We start from the raw sequence: 16,298 nt of genomic DNA on the forward strand, positions 1-16,298 counted from the left end.
TTGAACAGGAAAATTTCTCATATTTTTTACAGGGTGTTTTATCTCTTCTAAGATCTATTTTTGGGTAGTTTCATGGGATGTAACAAATTTGCTCCGCATCCACATGTTAATGTAATTTTCCTGCTATTCTCAAGAAAATAGATGCCAAACACATCAACCCTTCCTGAAATCAAGTTTTTCTTCCCTTTTCATATTTCAGAAAGTTTTATGATAATGATATATATTTTTCTGTGCTTCAATTTAAACCCATTGACTTTCCTTTAGATTTTCATTTAGAAGTGGAATTAGTACTTTTTTAGTTTAAAACTTAAGCAGAGTTAAAGAAGAAAAAAGGCAAATAAGCTTTAAATAATATGTCCTTACATGTAACACATATTAATCAGCATTGAAATAAATGAGAAATATGTTAGATTGATTAAATTAAGAATACAAAGTATCTTTCCGCTGTTCTTTATTCACGTACAACCAGTTTCAATGCTCAAGCGTATCATCAGGTACCTGATGATGACGCTTGAGCATTGAAACCGGTTGTATGTGAATAAAGGACAGTGGAAAGATACTTTGTATTCTTAATTTAATTAAAATGCATTTCCAGAAGGTTGAGCTGGGAACAATTGAATGTTAGATTGAAATTAAAATTAAAAAGTTGAAATTTGTTATGAGTATAAGGAAAAAAATGTTTCAAAAATGTACTATTAACTAATTCATGCTGTTAGCCTATAAAAATCCTCTTTCACCAAGGATTAATAAAGTGATAATCTTCCTCATATAAAAGCTGCATGTTTTTAAAATAATGAGAATTGTTAGGGAATTTTGCAATGAACATGATTTTGCTTTTGAATTTCAATCTGAACTACCTACTGTTAGGTCATTTTCAATGTTAGACTTTCAGGAATAAGAACTATTAAAGAGCTTTTTTACAGTCATGTAAGTGTCATTGCTTTTTGTGGTAGACTAGAATGTTTTTCTGTAGGAATAATGCTGGCAGCTGGTAATGGCATGTCATTATCTGGTTCCCTAAAATAAGATTTGATACTCTAAAAAAAATTTTACTGGTGCCTAATTTAATTCATTAGAGTTTTTGTATCACTAATCAGTTAGATATGCCTGGAATATGTACCTTAACTGGCTGAATACTAATTTCAAAATTGGCTGAGTAAACATTGTTTGAATTTTTAATTAGAAATTTTGCTCACACATGTTCTCAAGATGGTTATTTGAGATGATAGCACTGAATCAAATGTGTAACACTATTCCACACAAGAAAATGTAGCATCATTCTAATAAAATCAGCTTCTCTTTCTTTCAGTATATTTCTTGACCTGCTAAAAGTGGGTGGATATTCAAAACAAAATGTTGTAGCTCACCATGAAGTGAGTTAGAATTACATAGTGAGAAAAATTGATAATTCTAACTCACTCAACTTGAATCTTTTTGGACATTTGGCAAAGGAAAATTCAACCATATCGGATTCATATGTTTATTCAATAATTTATTTTTTTCAATTCAAAACCATATTTACAGTACATTTATTCATTGGTGCCACAGATATTTGAACAGATTTGGCCGTCAATTCAAATACAGATGTTGTGTTTTCTGTTCTCATCTTTGTAAATTACTTGACAATTTTTGTCATTAGTGTGGATAAACCCAAAAAAGTCATGCAACATGGCATTTTTTAAAGTTATCAATTAAGTCCTTAGAAGTTTAGTATCAATTTGGGAACATTCTTTGTTTTCTAAATCACAGTCTGAGAAAATAGGGTACCTACTATTAGTAAAAAAAATACCAATGATATGCAAAGTCAATATTTATGAATGAGTTGTAGGGCAGTAGTTGCCCAGGCTGTTTTTATTAATTAACAAATATTCTCCCACGCAGTCTGATAATATTGGCCCTATTTAAGTAAAAGGATATCCTACCATTAAAGAAGAACTTTGCTGGCATTTGAGAATAGTATCACCCAAAGTTGTTCTCAGCAGTCTCCAGTGGTATTGGTATACCATAAGTACATAAAACAATCATGAAGCATTCACCAGATATTGTTGCACAAGAAATAAATTGTCAGCTGTCTTTGCTGCTACTTGGAATAGGCATAGCCTTTGCTTTGACAATGGAAAGGAATTATGATGGCCTTAAAGAATATTTAAATATTTAGCTGTAGAAGCAATCACAACTCTTGTCTTAGAGTAAGATGCCATTTGGGTTCATTCACTCTTTGGCTTCATTCTTACCATTGGTTTTCAAATAAGCCTTCAGTTATTTTGAGTGTGCAGTTGAAACTCAACATTAATTAATTTGATTTTGTACCATATTTGCTGAATTTCATGGCTCCTTCACAAACCAATTTTTAAAGAAATGCATATTCAGTGAGTTGAAACAAATGAAATTCATTTTTATTCCTCAACTCATAAATTCCCTTCATTATGCCTTCTTAAAAAAAATTTGCTTTCACACAATGTCGAGTATCTAGTAAATCATCAAGAATATGTTCACTGCAATTTTGTTGTTGCTCAGCTGAAAACTGTTAGCAGACCAGCGTGAAAGATAAAGATTCAGGCATCACTCTGATAATTTGCCATTACCATAATGAAACACCACTATAAGTTTTCAAACCGTAATTTAAATTCACTAAAAATGGTCACAAGGACTTCTAGTTGGTATCAATGATGAGAAGTTTTTGAAACCATGACCAGTGAATGAAAATTAGAGTGTAAAAATGTAAACAGTGATGTTTTGTTTTAACCAAGACCAGTGAATGGTATGGACTAATTAGCTTATAACTACCTTAATTAAACCTTCACCATGATATTCCAATATCAGCCTTGGGAAATAGTTGGGGTTGACAAAAATTTACTACTCTTCGATCTAGAGGTCTAATACTAAATTCATAATCCTAAATATTCCTACTAACTCAAGTTGAAGAATTTCTATTAATTGCCTTGGGCTAAAGCTATTAAAATGAATTCATCAGTACCATGGCATCTTCCTAATGTTAAAACTATGTCATGAAAGAAAAGTCTGAGAGTTGACATTCCAAGTAGGGATAACAAAATTTCATACTGATGAAAATAAATACATGAATTAGGTTTTTCCCTTATTTAGATATCAACTTTTATGTTGTTAAATTTCAATAAAAGATGGAAGGTGTATACTTCACATTGTCTCTTATAGACATTCCTAAAAGCACCAAATCCTTAAATTTGTTTTTGCCATTATACAATTCTAAGATTTTAAAAATTATTCTTTTAGTTATAATGATAATGTTTATGCAGGAATTTCACTACTATAGTTCTCCCTGGAAGCCCATAGTTCTTTCCATGATTAGTGATTTGAGATTAATGTAGTTTTAAAAAATACTTCAAAGTGACTCCAAATTAAGTTGTTCACTTCAATAGGAACCTTAGGAAAGCAGGAATGAGGATTAGGAGGAGGCCAGAACCGCAATGAGAGATTGCTATTGATGACACTGATGATGTTGGGGGTGACCTGAAATGACGACAACAAATACCATGATATGATTATGAAGTTTGAATTAACTCATAATTATTAAAATAGATTTCCCTCCATTTTGTTATTTATAGCAAATCACTAGAAATGACATATATGATTGTAATTGGTTAATGGCATAATTAGTATATGATTTTCTATAAAGTATCACGAGTGAGGAATTATAATGCAGTATTTCATGCAGCCACTATATATTATCAGAATGCACCTGTGCTGTAACCCATGCATTGGTGTGTCTTTGCAGACACCAATTATTATTTACATCTGAAATGGATGAAATAGTTCATGAATTCCTGTTAGAGAAAGGCACCAGGGATACAAGCAGTTTTATTTAATTAACATGCCATCACAGTTGTAATTACTGTAAATAACATCCCGCTTGGTGTGTTTTATACTTTGATTGTTGATGATAATACCTATTGCTGAGGATTTGTATGATTCAGCTGATAGTTGGCATTTTAACTGTCATAGAGTGTGTGTGATCTTAGTAAGTTACTTTTTGGCTGAATTATTGTGCATCTTGGAGATTTTATCTGGAGTGTTGTTTGGGTCTATGTGGATCCTTGGTAAATTACTTTAATAAAAGAGTAACTGTTGAAATAAAATTTCTTATGAGCTTATTGCTCTATTTTGTTGTAAAATTGACTAAATAGTGACATTAAATATTCTTTGCATTAGTATTGCTGGCATTATACAAATTGTTGTGTTGCGGAGGTTATTACACTTCGTGACAAAGGTTGAGAGATCTTTCTCTTTTTGTTAATATTAAAACTTATTGATGGAAGTGCCATAGAATTGGCTAATTATTTTGCGGCATAAAGCTAATAAATGAGATATCTTTATTATCTACATAACCTTCACTGTATCCTTGATGTAGCTTAAGATAACGATAGTAAGGACTCGTATTAAAAAATGATTTGTTTTCTTGAAGTTTTGCAGATGTTGTTTGCAACCATGAACTTCCAACACATCATGACTCTGATGATCACATGAATTTAAAGCTCATTTGGCCCTACCTACCATACTTTTTCAAATGCTGATTCATTCTAATTAAGTTAATGTTTCTTAGGGAAGGGGGTGGATACTTTTTCAAAAAGTATGCTCCACCCCTCTTCAGCCCATTTATCAATGAAATTTTCCTTAATTGGCATATTACTTCTTCAATTCAACATACAAGGACCGTCCAGATAGTAACCTCCATTTGTGTGTAGCCAGCTAAGTATTGGGGGGAGCCAAATGTTTGCTGAATTGACTCACACACTAGGGCAGTACACCTTGATCTGCAGTGTTTGGAAGACCGCACCATTTGTCATATGTTTACAGTAGCAAGTCAACATGAGCAACACAATTGTAAATCCCACCAAATGTAAAATTCATTCAGTGATAAGGTTTTTACTGGCAATAAACTTCAAAGCTGCTGACATTAATCAGGAAATTCATGCTGTGCACCCACTAAGTGATGAGTCACAGTCTTGTGTGCTAGTGATGTTGTTAATTTAAGAGTGAATGGACCAATGTCCATGATGTCCAAGAACTGGCCATCTGTCTGTTCATCTATCACAAGGCTTTGCTGACAACTTCGGCCCTTGTCTTGAACATTGGTGTAGCCATTTTTACATGAAATGCACCTCTGCCTCACTCCGCTGCCTTTACTCATTATTCAGTCTCCATATACTTCACAAATTTGTCTATGAATTTCAATTGGCTTGGAGTTTTTTGTCAGTAAAAACCTAATCACTGATTGCAGTTCACAACTCGTGGGATTTTCCATTGCAATGCTCATAGAACCAAGAACCAAAGTCTGCATAACACAAAACAGGATGAGTACCGAGTGTAGGGACATTCAGACACCAAAATGGCGGCTCTAATCCTACCTACTGTTGCACTAGACCAAAATGTAAGTTACTTTCTGGTCAAACCTCATAAAAGTTTTAGTAGCAAATGATTAATTAATACTATCTCATTTGCAATCGATATTGTTTCATATAAGCACTATGGTAAATACGCTATGTTGTAAATTCATTGAAATCATTTCCAGGGAAGAGCCAAATATACTGAACAAATAAATATAATTGTCTTTGTCATCACATTTTTATTGCAATTATTCACTTTTATGTACTCTCTCAACCCATCATTCTCATTCATAAGAATCCTTGTTTAGGAAAAGTTTCTCACCTAGTAAGATTATGAAATAATCAGCTGGACATGATCTCCATGATATAAAATAGCTGATAGAAAAATTTAATAAGAACAGATTTATTGGATATTGGTGAATATCAGGTTTGCCAATGAAAAATATATTGTCATTAGCATATTTCCCATTTATTACTCATGGTTTATGTAAATGAAGTCCTTCTGCCTGGGTATACAAAATAAGATATATTTTAAATAACCATGTTAAACCATTTGTTAATAATAAATTATAGTCAAATTTGGCTGTGTACACTACAAAATTTGGCCAGTATTATATACTCTTTCGTAATGGGAAGGCATTTGAAGCTTGGCAGTTTTTACGACCTTTGTCCTCAAATATCCAACTTTTAAGAATATTCTTTTCTGAGGGATAGAGAATACATTTTTTAAATGTTTACAAAAATATTTGGATTTTGTATTTTACAAAATTAAAACAATTTCAAAACTTACATTTATATTACATCCAATGAGCCATTTATTAGAGCACATGGAACCATTATTTGCGCAGAGAAGGACCTTTAACATAGGCATCAGGAGCTGACAATTGCTGTATTTAAAATTTCATGAGTAGCAGAATCCTCATATATGTAAGCTTTTGGATCTCATCAGTGCTTGTGGTCACTCAGCACCATTGCTTATCTCATATTTTTAATTGGTTTGGCTAAATGGTCAGCATAGTTACCTCACTGTATGGCAGCTGATTGAGTTAACATTATGTTTTAACTGAATCAATGGATGCTAGTAATGAATTAACTTAGTTGAATGAATTAATCACAACAAATAAAACTTCTTTTAGAGGGAAGTGTTGAAATTATAATGGTTCAAACTATTCAGTTAGCAAAAGGAAGTCTGATGGATACAAACTGTCTTTTAAATTCTCTTAAATTCTTCATTAAATTACTTGATGTGGGATCAATATAAAGTATGGACACTGACTTGTCAATAAATAAGTAATAATTTGCCATTTCATTCACCTAACTTGCTCAGAGAATATAGCCCAATTGCATGACAGGCACTATTTTAAGTATCTCACTATACTTAGCTAGTGGAATGTATTCAGTGAAACCAGTACCTAAGCTAAAAGGTGCAGCATCAAATAGGTGATATATTTACAACTGGTGGATGTCAATTGGAAGATTCATTTCCCACTCTCAAGTCCTGGCCATAATATGCTGCTACATAGATATTCACAACTTTCAATGAATTATTGACAATAAGAGTACATGGAGTTCCTGGTTAAAGCATTCTCAGAGGCTGGATATTTTCCAAAGGGGTATTATAGGAGGCCCTCGTCTCCATCTAAAGTTATATCTGAACTGCCAAGTGAAAAATAGAGAGTATGTCTTTTAACACCAGTATCACCATCCCTCTGCACAAATCTTTGCATAAGTACATATGGCTTTATGCCTCAAAATGCATAATCATCTACTCATATAAAATTGATGATAAAAAACTTTTGTTCCTTGTTTGTGAATGTGCAATTATTCAAAATTACCTCTCCAAATAGTGTATAACCCTTCATTTCAGGTGAACCAGAAGAAAAATAGTCTAATGCTGAAGCTATGTTGAGCTACATAAACTTACTATTTAGTAAATACCCAAATTATATGACATCAATCAGCCATAAAATACTCTATGGGTGCATAAAGAGGAGCCATCACATTGAAATTTGTGACAAGAATGATTTGCTTGGGAAACTCAGTACTTTAATTTACTTGAAGCCCAAGGACAGGAAAAATACAATGTGAGAGAAATGATATCAATTTCAATTTCTCTAATACGGTGATTTCCACATTCTACTGTAGATTTATGTTTAAAAATTCTAGCCTTGAAACTTGTCTTAAAACTTGGACTTTTTTAAGGCTTTTGTGAAATCATGTGCATGTTGCAATTTGCATAGTAATAGTATGTGCAGTGTGAAAAATGATCTTTTGGATTTTCATAATGCTGTTTGATCTAAAACCTGCAACTTCCACTCATTCATTTAAGAATAATTTATAAACATGCCATAATTGTGGAATTGAACCTTCAACATAAATGCTTTACTTCATAAGAAACATCTATATGATAGCTTGCATGTTCACATTTTTTTAGTTTAAATCTTCAAAAAAATGCTTTCTAACATTTTGGTGGATCAGATGTATCTTAACTGATGCTAAGAGGGAAGCTGGGATTATTGTTTTATTTCAAGTCAGAGCATGCCAAAACATACATAAGCAAGGTGCTACTTAATTGGTTGATGTTTCAATTTATAATTGTGTGTCTTATGTGACTACATGTATCTACATACATATCATATAATTTAATGTGTGACCATCTGTCTCATGTTGTCTCAAATGTCTTATTCATGAATAGATCTTTGTTATGGAAATACTTTGATTATTTTTTTTGTTTTTGTGAATCATACCCAAGGAAAAATTTACACAATGCATACACAAGTATGAAGTACACCACCAAAAGCGTTAAATGTTAAATACATAGATTTCACATGTAGCCATGGGTGGAAATGGTGAAATGCGATAATGAGTTACATCTAAGAAAAAGTATGATGGTTACATAATTCCTATGATTCCGCAGGCGACCCTAGCGCCGGCGTGGCCAGTTGTCAGAGAGTCAGAGTATCCCCCTAGACCATAGTCGTCCTCGCCAGCGTGGATGACAAGGGTCCTTCCCAAGATGCAGTGCGGGGAGATGTTCTGGAGGCTGACGACTGAGTCCACCGCGGCCACTGTAGCGACCCCTTTGCTATTGGCATTGATGTTGCCAAGGTCACCAACGTGCCTAATTGCTGAAGATGGTCCTCCGTGGTTAGTCTGCGACGCCATCAGGATGAGCAAATATGTTAGTCTCGGTAAAGGTTCTTGACAGAGTTTTTATTTTATAAAATTGTATTTTTAGGAGGAAGTGAAGTATTAGACTATATTAAAAATATATTGTTAGATTTTGGTGGACTCGATTTCGTTCCCATGTGGCCAGATAAAAATTCGACCCCCTTTTTAGCTGATTCTTGTTATTTGTGGTAACTTCTCAACTTTTTTCATATATTTGAATTTGTTTATCTATATTTTCTTATTTAAATGAGTTCCTAATAGCACGTAGTTGGCACGATGCCACAGATTTGGCCGATATTTCCTTGAAAATTTATATTTTATTTAAAATTTTCATAAACAATTTGGGAAGGTGGAAAAATATTTGTGGTGCAACTATGTATGGCTACAATAGATACATAGTGTAAGTTTGGCGAGTAGCATTTAAGTAGTACTTTAGACTTTAAGGTTTAGCAACTTAAAATTTTTCCCGCAAAAATACGTTTTTATAACACTGATATTGAGACCAGTACACTCCCTTGACTATGTAACGACAATTTGGACTCTATATCATTAGATAGTGCATTCATATAATAGAGGTAACGTCATCGATGGAATTCGATTATAAATAATTAGAAATTTAAGAATGCTTATCATTGAACTCAAATTTACCGGGAGATAAAATATTTTTCTGCATAAGGACTTCAACTAAATTGTTCCGGTTAATGAATGGGCGCGCGGTTATTCTTGGGAAAAGACTTCATAAGTAAATTATTGAAATAGTCAGAAGAAAAGTGAACGCTCAAAAAAGAATGTTGACTCGGCTTGTTCAGCAAGAATCATGCAGTTTATGGGGTTAAGTAGTTACTTCATATTGACTAATAACTTGGCTTAATTTTTTTATAGACCATTTTCCAATGGTTTATGACATAAATGAATGAGAGAGTAATTGAGGAAGCTATCGAAGGGTAACCAAATTAATATTTTCTCCACTAAATAATTCACAGTTAATTAGCTCCAGCAACTAGAAGAAAATCTTTTTAAAAATATATTTTTCAAGTTTCCTGAAAATGATTTTTTTGAGCCCAAGTTTACCATTCCTGGGTTGAAGTGTCCTCCGGAGGAACCGCAGCCTCCGCTCAGGTCTCCCTTCTCGTGGACATGCATGCCGTGGTTGCCTGGCGACAGACCCATCACGACGCCAGTGATCGTCACCGGCCCGCCGTACGGGTCCTGCGTGAACGTCACGCTTCCATTGACCACCGACCCGTGTAGAGCCACTATCGCGCGGATTTGCTGCGAAAGATTGAGACAAAAGAGCATTGCCAATTGCTGAACTCAATAAACATCTACACAAATATTACGGAACAAAAGGGAATGAACGGAACAAACGATAGGCATGGGAAGAGAAAGGTTTATATTGAGAGGGAAGGGAAGGTTGAAGACGGCAATTTAGCAGTAAATGTCGGATAAGCAACGTAGGGGGAGGAAAAAATATTAGCATTTGGATGATGTGAAGTGTGGTTGAAAGTATGTAAGCATGGATTCCGCGAAATAAGAGGGTAAGAAATCATCTGTACTGATTAAGTCGGAAATTTTTAATTATCTATGAATCTTTATTTGTAATAAGTGGGTCGCGGTAGACCAGGGGTAAAGCGTTAGACTACTGACCGGAGGACCCGGGTTCGATTCCCAGGCAAGCCTCTCTGGGCACCTGCAGCTCCACCCAGCTCCTATGTTATTTTTCGGGCACCAGATCTTCCTGGGAAGCCACACCCGGCACAAGGAAAGGATCTAACCCCCTACCCTGGTGGGCGATTTTCACCCGCCGTCGGGCTTAGTACTGGGTGAACTCTACCACCACCTAACAAACCAAACTTCGGGTTGATTACTGTGTTTATGGTTTTTTTATTAGTAATATATAAATAGAATAGTCAACGTAGAACGTTAAAAATTATGATTACGAATTAGGAAAAAGCTATAGCTAAAAAAGCTAAGCCCCATACAAGTAAATACACTGACTCCCATGCACATGTATATAGATCTAAATATGGTATGTTTTGCTGTGGAATGTGAGAGGATATATTATAGTGGTAGGAGGGAAGTAGAAGCTGTGTTTAGCCCCTCAGTGCAAAGCCTAATCCATTCGGTAGACTATGGCTCGCAATAATATGTCACCGAATAGCGGCGTACCAAGCTGTTAAGTTGCGAAGTTTTGATGTCTTCGAGAAAAATACCTGCGTCTGGATTGAGGAATTTATAGGTTAATGACGAGATGCATCGACAATGCTAAAGTTTTGATGCAACAGACTCGAGAGCTCCGAATTTTCCATTCGAAAATCGGAATTATTCAAGAATGTGATGTTGCAACTTTGATATTATGGACATAACCTTTCTCCCCGAGCACGTGTAAATTGAAGTAATCACTCCGAATATTAGTTTGTCCCGTACAATTAGAGCTCTTTTCCGATAAAACATCAGGATGTGTGAAATGCATGCATAAAGGTTAAGGTGAAATGGGAAGCTTCTTTCACTTCGTCACCTGCGGTTATTCAGAAAGTTCTGATACATTCACAGTAAGGGAGTTTCTCAGGTTGGGATAACAAATGAATCACTTGAATGCAGCGCGATACGCTATTATCATTAAGAAAAATCTTAGGCGTTAGCGAAATAGTGTGGAAACCGTAAGTTTTCCGTGCTCTTTCCTGAATCCCTGGATCTGCCCAAAACGTCCTACTTGTATTTCATTCCCCTTTTAATAATTCCGCCTGAAATCCAGCACGCCTTGTAAAAATTAAAAATGATTTAAATTTCATCGGTTGAAAAAATCGCATTTACTTTTAATCACAACTTGTGCGAATCGGTTTCACAATTTCCTGAAAAGTTAAGTTTAATGTAATTATCTCGCTCACGTCACATCGTAGAATTGCATGAAAGAATTAAAGCTTAACTTAGCGGTATGTGGCGAGAAAAGCATTCCTCTATTATTCAGGTGCATTTTTTACAGTTTGAAGCTCGAAGGTGATGCAAGTTGAGATGCAGTTATGACGAATATAGGAGAATATAAAAAATGGTCGGAAGGGAAGGCAAATGACGAAGATTTACGCACTGTACGAGACGAGAGGAGGTGGGTGAACTTTGGATGAGGAATGACTGGAAGGAAGTGGTATATTGAAGTTTGTGAGTGAATGATGAACAATTATGGTGCATCAGCAAATAGTCATTAGTACCAGTTAACTGTCGCCAGGACACACGTATATTTAAGAATACTCCTTTCATCCTCAAACAGAAGCATTAAAACGTGGAAATACTCAGCTACATTTTAAACTAAGTAAAACCTATTTAAACATTTTATATGATGAAAGAATAGGAACATGATTGGGTATTTTCGTTCACAGGTGTATTGTTATTAAAATAGGAATACTTTACTAGAAGGGAACAATTTGGGCTAGCAGGGAAATTGGAAGGAGAGATTAAGCATTTTTGTCATCAGGTAGTGAAAATGAAAAAAAAACTAGAAAAATAATGGATGGAGTAAAAGCAGTAGGTAATTCACTCGAAATATATAGCGTAACAGAGGCTATGTGATGGCACCATGTATGTTATGCACCATGATGTATTTTATGTGATGGTAAACGGCGTAGTGACGCGATAATCAGAATTACTTTATTAATCGGCGGACTTTAATGATCTGGGAAAAGGAAAGAAAAGATAGCGATACGGAACAAATGAAAGATGTGTGGGGAAAACAAGATCGTTATAATGCGACGGCGAATTACACTTTGAGGAAATAAAAGCCGAGGTGGCGCCCCCATGAATACAAATCAGGTTTTTCCTTTATGCATTCTCTGATTAGCTCCAGGTAGGGTCGAACTATCAACCTTCAACAAATGAATGAAATGATGAAACGATCGAATGTCAACTCTGACGGTAGGAAACAATTGAATGGTGACATAGCGCCGTTTTCCTCAATCCCTACAGGACAAGTTGGGTCACGAAGAACGTCGTAGCGCGCCTGCACCCATTGGGGCATAATAATATACAGTAAATAACTGGTGGAACATACTAAATTCGTAAAGAAATGATGGAATTCAATCAAGTAGCTGGAAACACATCTAATGCCTACTTTTCTGATAATCTATTCTTCAAACTTCTATGAGTAACGTACGGGTGCGTCTTTCTATTCTACGAGGGGATTTCTATTCTCGTGCCAGGGGTGGATGCCTAGGGCAAGACCTCGGTACCAATACGTAGTGTCAGAATAGGTGTTGATACCTTGGTACCCGCACTTATATCAATATTGGTACCTTGGTGACCGGCACCTAATTAAGGATTTTGACTGCAATAATCCTGAATATTTATTGGTTTTTAGTTTGTTGCTTGGGGATTTCTAATCGTCCCTTTATGAAACTAATTGCAATTTTTACTTGTAATTAGTTAATTTAATTGTAATTATATATGTAGACCTTGTGATAGTTTTAATTGTAAATATATATGTAGTACTTGTTTAAGTAGGAAAAGGGAGTATGTAGTAAGACGGATATGAGTAATAGATAAAGAGGAAGGAAGGGGAAGAAAAAATGAATGGGGAAAGGAAGAGGAAGGTAAATGGACACAATGACGCGATCTCGCGCGCTAATAGTACAAAGAAATGTTTTGTAATTATTTCAATTAACCTTTTTGCCCTTATCTGCTTAACCTCTCGCAACGTTATCCCACAAAAAATATCCCCCTTCTATCAAGCCCATCTCTTTTCTTCTCTTGATTGCACTCCCGCAACTCCCTCCAGCAATGTAATTTCTCTTGCACAGCGGATGGCCTTGATTTCAGTACATTTCACCGCATTATTCTCCGCCCACTTACCAGCAAGTGGCCCAGCAAGCCACTCGTTCCTTCCCGGCCTCCTATCTTTCCTGATGCCTCAATCATGTGCATGAGAATGTTTTCACGGACACAAATTTGAAATTAAGGCAAGACGGCAGAAGAGAGACAAAGGAAAATATTCCATCTTAAATCTGACGGCAGTGGATTAGAACGGATCACCCAAAGAAGTTTTCAATACATTCAGAAACCTCAAATACTTATGCGGAGGTTTCAAAGCCTTACTATGTTGAAGTGACATTCGCGTTCAAGTAACTGTTAAAATTTAACCTAAGTCTATATTAATACCTGGCAAAATACCTAATGTAGTAAGCTGAATATTATTTCAAAAGCAATTTTAAGGAAAACTAATTAGCGTGATATGTTTTACATTACTTTGATATATTTTTAATATTATTTAGTGCGATGGGAAGCGCTCTATGCGTCGTGCATATATGTGCGTCGTGGATATGATCGGGTAAAGAAGTCATCCATTTTACTCGTACTTAATGCTTACCTCAGCTGCAGAAAAGGAAATGCAAACAGCAAATACCACTGCTATCCTCCCGAAAGACGCCATTTCCAGCCTGGAAGCAAAGAAGGAGTAAATGAATTAGTTTCATGGCAATCAAATCATTTTCTTTTTAATAAACAAAACATTTGTATAGCATTAGAACCGAGCCGAACCATAGGACACTAGGTCAAAATCGTCGAAGAATCCAGAGACTTCCAGACCAATAGGCAGTCATGGCCTCTCAGCGTTAGTTAACTAGAATAACACTATGGCCAGTTTTATGAAACAAAAGAGCTCGACTGCTAAGTCATCGTCATAAGGTAACACACGACAGTTTTGCCTCGTTACACAAATTGCAAAGTTAATGAACGAGTTTTGAAGTAACATTTTAATTAGACGTGGATGAGGTGAACTTATTAGTCAATGATAAGAAATCAGAAACTTAGTGATAGGGAAACATTTTCCAATGAGACCATTTAAGATTAATTCCTGGCTGGGAGATTTTGGGAGTAAAGAAGAGAATTAGAAGGGAAATCTGAACAATTTGTCAGTGGTTTTCCGTCTCAATGATTAACGCTCAATGACCACACCTCTCCTTTCATTGGACATATCAATTGCGATATGTTTTTATGCATTTGAATAGATTGGTTGAATTCTCCTAGATTCGTACTGAGTACTTTTTGATCATTCGTAGCCGAAAAAATATATTATTTGCCTAAAATGCATTTAATGTTTATGTATTACATGCAGAAAATACAACCCATCCTGCTGTAGTTCTTCCAGTGATTATTATTGAACGATCGCTATTAATTCAAGTTTGCGTCATATTCCAGGCTTGACATATTTCATCATCCGCTTGTAATATGAAAACCGCGATAAAAGGTATTCAACGGTGTTGGGGTAAGGTTGCAAATTTCTTTTTTATTTCAAAATCTAGGTAAGTAAAATTCTATTTTACTGTAAAACTCATCAAAATTTTTTTCGGTTCTTGACGGCGTTTCAGCCAAATAATCTGCTGTTTTATAAGAGGCTTGTTTTTCTTTCATCTATCTGTAGTCCTCAAAATAATTGATTTTCAGTTTTAAGGATAGAATGTTCACATTGGAGCCAGAAGCATTGCTTTTCTAAGATAATCTCTTTGCGGTAATGTATTTTCATTATGGATCATGGAAAACTTAAGGAATGGGGAAGTTGAAATGTGTTAGAAGACCGAGGTGTGCTCAGGATAATAGAAAATAAATAAAAAATTATATCCTATTACCCAAAAGTAGTGAGTAAAACTTGGAATCCTATTGTGAGGAGGTAGTACTTTTTAGTATATTCACTGTTCTAACTGACATCATGCCGTTAAGTGCGCTTCTACGTAAATGGCATACTATACGAGTACATATTTGGCTGGGATTACATCGAAGAATCAAAAGTACGGTTTTGCTAAGCAAGGAAAATATTTATCTGTTTTTGCATGTCTATGAAAAGTACAACCGAGCGAAGCATGGAGAATTGAAACGCCGTCAACAAATGAATAAATTCTTGATCGGAAGAAAATGGCATCTCTTTAAATCAGAATTCAACGAAAACAAGATAAACACAACACCGCGTCACGGAAAGAAATGAATGATATACTGTAATAGGTGTGTAACTACGGTTGGAATAGTGGTGTTGGTTAACAGCCAACAATTGTGAGGTTACGCTCGCTTTTCCTCCTCTCTCGAAGGACTCGTGGTCTCCTCTTGAGCTCGCCCTGCAACCGTTCGCTTCCAGGAATAAGTGGAAGAAGGCCAACCCGGTTTATTGACGGCCCTCGTTTCTCCGCGGTCCAATGATTCCAGCGCCCTCGCGGGGGGGAAAAGACAGGCGCGGCGGATAAAAGGCAAAAAGCATTCTTTTCCAGTAAACATGGCGATACGACCATTTCGTGCACCATATCTAACCATTACTTCATGGAAAACAATATTAATATCAATAGTTGAGTCATGTTTCAGTGTGGCAGCATTCTCCATGACAGCAGTACAAGCATTCATTATTAATTATTGAGTTTAAATTACTAATTCGCATCAAATCATAATGAAAGTCAACCTACAGAGAATAAACATTCCCTTGTGAGCCTTTGTAATTTTGATTCGTGAACGTCTTCTTGTTTCAGAGAAGGGTTTGAAAACGCATCGAGATAAGCTGCTACAATCTATGATGGTTCTTACATTGAACGATAGCTTCTCAACGGGTCTTTCTTGTAGTGATTGTCTCTATCTTTCCACCAGTCATTTTTCCCGCAAAGTCGGCTTACACGGTCTTGTTAGTAGATTTTGGCCATCCGGTCTCCCCACGTTTACGCATAATTGGTGAAAATTTGGGCGTGTTTGTTATTTTAATTCATTTGCTTGGCTTCTCAAATTACTTCGTTGAAATTCCAATGT

General features: G+C 35.5%; 1 protein-coding gene across 1 annotated transcript in view; it reads right to left on the reverse strand.

Moving 5' to 3' along the window:
- Positions 1-1,466: 1,466 nt before the first annotated feature.
- LOC139692552 (superoxide dismutase [Cu-Zn]-like) overlaps positions 1,467-16,298 on the reverse strand; it is a 43,450-nt gene continuing 28,618 nt past the window's right edge. The window contains exons 2-5 of the mRNA XM_071590788.1: positions 13,888-13,957; positions 9,606-9,806; positions 8,260-8,516; positions 1,467-3,489 (exon numbers count right to left, since the gene is read on the reverse strand). Of these exons, the coding sequence (XP_071446889.1) occupies positions 3,387-3,489; positions 8,260-8,516; positions 9,606-9,806; positions 13,888-13,950 (624 nt within the window). The 5' untranslated portion in view covers positions 13,951-13,957 and the 3' untranslated portion in view covers positions 1,467-3,386. The remainder of the gene's footprint in view (positions 3,490-8,259; positions 8,517-9,605; positions 9,807-13,887; positions 13,958-16,298) is intronic.

The sequence above is a fragment of the Hetaerina americana genome, unplaced genomic scaffold (genome assembly GCF_022747635.1).
Source record: "Hetaerina americana unplaced genomic scaffold, ioHetAmer1.1.p SCAF_4, whole genome shotgun sequence".
In the NCBI taxonomy this organism is placed as follows: Eukaryota; Metazoa; Arthropoda; class Insecta; order Odonata; family Calopterygidae; genus Hetaerina; species Hetaerina americana.